General features: G+C 44.7%; 1 protein-coding gene across 2 annotated transcripts; it reads left to right on the forward strand.

The window, feature by feature from the left end:
- The first annotated feature begins 1,302 nt into the window (after positions 1-1,302).
- On the forward strand, positions 1,303-3,328 carry LOC121999976 (indole-3-pyruvate monooxygenase YUCCA6-like). Of its 2 annotated transcripts, none has more exons than XM_042554568.1 (3): positions 1,303-2,121; positions 2,335-2,710; positions 3,142-3,328. In XM_042554568.1, the coding sequence occupies exons 1-3, from the start codon at positions 1,411-1,413 to the stop codon at positions 3,246-3,248; spliced, it is 1,194 nt and encodes a 397-aa protein (XP_042410502.1). In that variant the 5' UTR covers positions 1,303-1,410; the 3' UTR covers positions 3,249-3,328. The 2 variants fall into 2 exon arrangements, with proteins under 2 accessions (XP_042410502.1, XP_042410501.1); XM_042554567.1 differs by having other exon boundaries at positions 2,335-2,706; positions 2,818-3,321.
- The last annotated feature ends 312 nt before the right edge of the window (positions 3,329-3,640 follow it).

Here is a 3,640-nt window from a genome sequence, read left to right on the forward strand (position 1 = left end):
AATTTCTGTCAAACTGGCATTAATGATTTCTCATCCATAACGTGATACATCACGTCATCCGTTAGGCAAAGTCTGATCGTTACCACCACCTTCACTTGTAGTTCCTCCCAATCTAACATCTATCGTTTTTGGTTTCTTTTCACCTAATATCTTCATCATGCCTTGTTGTTGCATTATCAGATCTTTAACCCTACTCTACCACAAACTAAAATTTTCAGTTCATCGAACTTCACCATTTCAAATTTCACAGAAAAGATCCCAGATGTGTTACCTTGTCTCTGATATCAATTGTTGAGATCGTGCCACAACAAACGAGAATAATCACCAAAGGAGAAATCGAAGAGAAAGAAGAATTGAGAGTGGAGAAGACGATAACGGATTACTATGGTTCGACGATGTATCTACTCCACAAATGGTCAAAAACTCTATATTAGAATTAGATTATATATATATATAGCTCAAGTCATGTATGTATTTTGGATAAAATACCAAGTAAATAAAAAAAAACTTAAACCCACAGCGCCTCTAGCACGACCAAGTAGTGCCCATAGCCACGCCCGTGCCAAATTTCCCAAAATAGGGCACGACATCCATTCCCTCATATCCGGATACAGTATGGCCCCCATGCAAAACGACTTGGACATGGCCAAACCATATCCGGTGGCATGGCAGTGTCACGTACCTCAGAAGCATGTGTAGCCTGATCGTGCCTTCGAGCAATGTCGTGCCCTACGATGGCCAAATACGAGTCATCCCCCCAACAATCTTCTTCTTTACAAGTAAAAGATTTTCAAAATGGTCAATCAGTACAACCTTCTTCTTGAAGGAATGAACGGACGCGAGTGGTCAATGGCTGCATCAGATTCTTGAACTAAAGTGAGCTTGTACTCCTTCAATTGAGCCTCCTGCTTTAGTAGTAGTAGTAGTCCCCCTCGTTAACTAGGTATTAATGTCTAAAGCCTTTATTTCTTTTCAGTTGACTTAAGTTGGAATTGGTCACCTTTACAATCATTTGAATATACATCGAACGGTCTTGAAAACTTCTTATTAGAAAAGTCGATCCTTAATTCTTATGTTCAGTTCAAGTTTTTTCATGCATTGATTGACAACTAAAACGAACTTAGTGATAGCTGATAAGTTCAATCTCTTTTTCAAATAAAAAAAAACAAAAAAAATACATAGTTATTAGATTTTTAAAAGGCCAATCTGAATTTATATATTTCTAAAATTTACTACGTAAAAAAGGTGTCCATAAGGAAGTTGTAGTATAAATATATGTGGCTTTCTCCCTTCGTTCTGTCATCTCTCTTGAACTTCCATAGCTCGAGCACCTTCGAAACACTTTCGCCATGTCGTTTTAGTTCTCGATCTCTACTTGTAATCTGTAGTTTACCTAATCGAATTTTCTCAATGGAGCGTTGGCGAGAGATGGAAGGCAAATCGCTACACGATCCCTTGCACCACAGCCACCACGAGGCGACCGCCGGGGAGGCGTCGCTGCAGGACACAGTGTGGGTCGACGGACCCGTTATAGTAGGAGCCGGCCCTTCCGGCCTCGCCGTGGCGGCCTGCCTGAAGGAAAAGGGCATCCCCAGCACCCTCCTGGAGCGCTCCGCCTGCCTCGCCCCTCTGTGGCAGCTCAAGACCTACGAACGCCTCCGCCTCCACCTCCCCAAGCGCTTCTGCCAGCTACCTCTATCCCCCTTCCCCGCCTCCTTTCCGAACTACCCCTCCAAAGGCCAGTTCGTCGACTACCTACACGCCTACGCCCGGCGCTTCCACCTCCGCCCCAACTTCAACCACACCGTCGTCAGCGCCGCCTTCGACCGCGGCCTCGACCTCTGGCGCGTCGAGGCCAGTGTCCCCGGACGCGCCCGAACCATCCACTACCTCTCCCGCTGGCTCGTCGTCGCCACCGGCGAGAATGCGGAGCCGTTCATCCCGGACATCGACGGCGCCGCGGCGTTCCGCGGCGCCATCGTGCACACCAGCTCCTACTGGAGCGGCTCCGAGTTCGAGGGCAAGCGCGTGCTCGTCGTCGGCTGCGGCAACTCCGGCATGGAGGTCTGCTTGGACCTCTGCAACCACAATGCCCGGCCCTCCCTCGTCGTCCGCGACACGGTTCGAATATATCTGCTGCACTTGTTTTTATCTATCTATCTATCTAATTCATATCGCATATTATATTTACATCTGCCATCTTCCTCCATCGGCCAACCAAGCTCGGCCCTGTTTCGCTAATGGCGGAATCGATCCTCTGTTTTAAAATCATTATCGTTAATTACTGCTTTATTCCGCAAACTTAAAAAAAACTAATAGAATAATGAAATGCAGGTTCACGTCCTCCCGCGGGAGATGCTGGGCCGGTCCACCTTCGGCCTCTCCATGTGGCTGCTAAAGTGGCTCCCGGTTCGGGCCGTGGACCGCATTCTCCTACTCATCTCCCGGCTCATGCTCGGCGACACCCGGCGGTTCGGCTTGCTCCGGCCCGACCTGGGTCCGCTCCAGCTCAAGTCCCTCTCCGGTAAGACCCCAGTCCTCGATGTCGGCGCCCTCGCCAAGATCAGGTCAGGCCAAGTCCAGGTTGTCCCTGCAATAAAGCGTTTAACCGTCGAGGGAGCAGAGTTTGTGGACGGAAGGTGTGAAGACTTCGACGCGATTATTTTAGCTACAGGCTACAAGAGCAACGTACCTACATGGCTAAAGGTACATTTCTATTTCTCGCTATAGAAATAATTAATGAGGAATTAGAACTACTGTTCGATGTAATTAATTAGCTTTAATTAATGTGGAATTATATTGTATGTAATTAATTAGGAGCGAGAGTTTTTCTCCGAGAAGGATGGATTTCCACGCAAAGTGTTTCCCTGTCGTTGGAAGGGGGAGAAGGGCCTCTACGCCGTGGGATTCACACGGCAAGGTTTGATGGGTACTTCGGCGGACGCCACGAGAATAGCTCAGGATATCCAGCAACGTTGGAGGCAATATAATGCATGATGGTTGAGAAAGGAAACAAGAAAAAAAATCTATGAAGCTGCTAGATCTCTAGTCTTTAAAGATCTCCGCTTCTTAGGATTTTTTTTCTTCCCAAATTAGTGGGAGATATGAGGATTGATATATGATATATAGAAGGTTTCTATATATTAATTATATATGTTGTTGCTAGTTTAATTGGTATATATCTTGTTGATGTATACATGTGGTTGTTTGTTGTTTGTTGTTTGTTGTTGTTGTTTACTGACAAGTGACATAAATATAGAATGAAAGATTGAGAGAGTGATTAATTGTTATGCATATTGTGTATAATATATTATGCTGGTGTGCAATTTGTGTGTGGTGGTGTCAGGTGTGCAAGGTTTACATAGGAATATAATGAAGTGGAGTTGATTTTTATTAAGTTTTAATTTTCTTCTTTTTTATATATCTCATGTAGTTAATGTGAAAGATATCAATCAAACTTCTCTCTTTATCGTGCTCGATCCGGATTTGGTTTCATAGTACGTACACGAAAGGAGATGTTGCATTTTGATGAACAAAATATATATAACAATTTTGTCTACACAAAAGGTTTCAATTAATTAGGGGCATTCTAATTAGATCATATTCGTTCATTATCCAAATCAACCTATGTCATCGGGTA

This window comes from Zingiber officinale, chromosome 7A (genome assembly GCF_018446385.1).
Source record: "Zingiber officinale cultivar Zhangliang chromosome 7A, Zo_v1.1, whole genome shotgun sequence".
NCBI lineage: Eukaryota > Viridiplantae > Streptophyta > Magnoliopsida > Zingiberales > Zingiberaceae > Zingiber > Zingiber officinale.

Excerpts from the sequence above, each read along its gene's own strand:
- LOC121999976 (XM_042554567.1), top strand. The coding sequence starts at position 1,411 with ATGGAGCGTTGGCGAGAGATGGAAGGCAAATCGCTACACGATCCCTTG. Across the intron at positions 2,122-2,334 it reads CCCTCGTCGTCCGCGACACG|GTTCACGTCCTCCCGCGGGA; the intron begins GTTCGAATATAT and ends AATGAAATGCAG. Across the intron at positions 2,707-2,817 it reads ACGTACCTACATGGCTAAAG|GAGCGAGAGTTTTTCTCCGA; the intron begins GTACATTTCTAT and ends GTAATTAATTAG.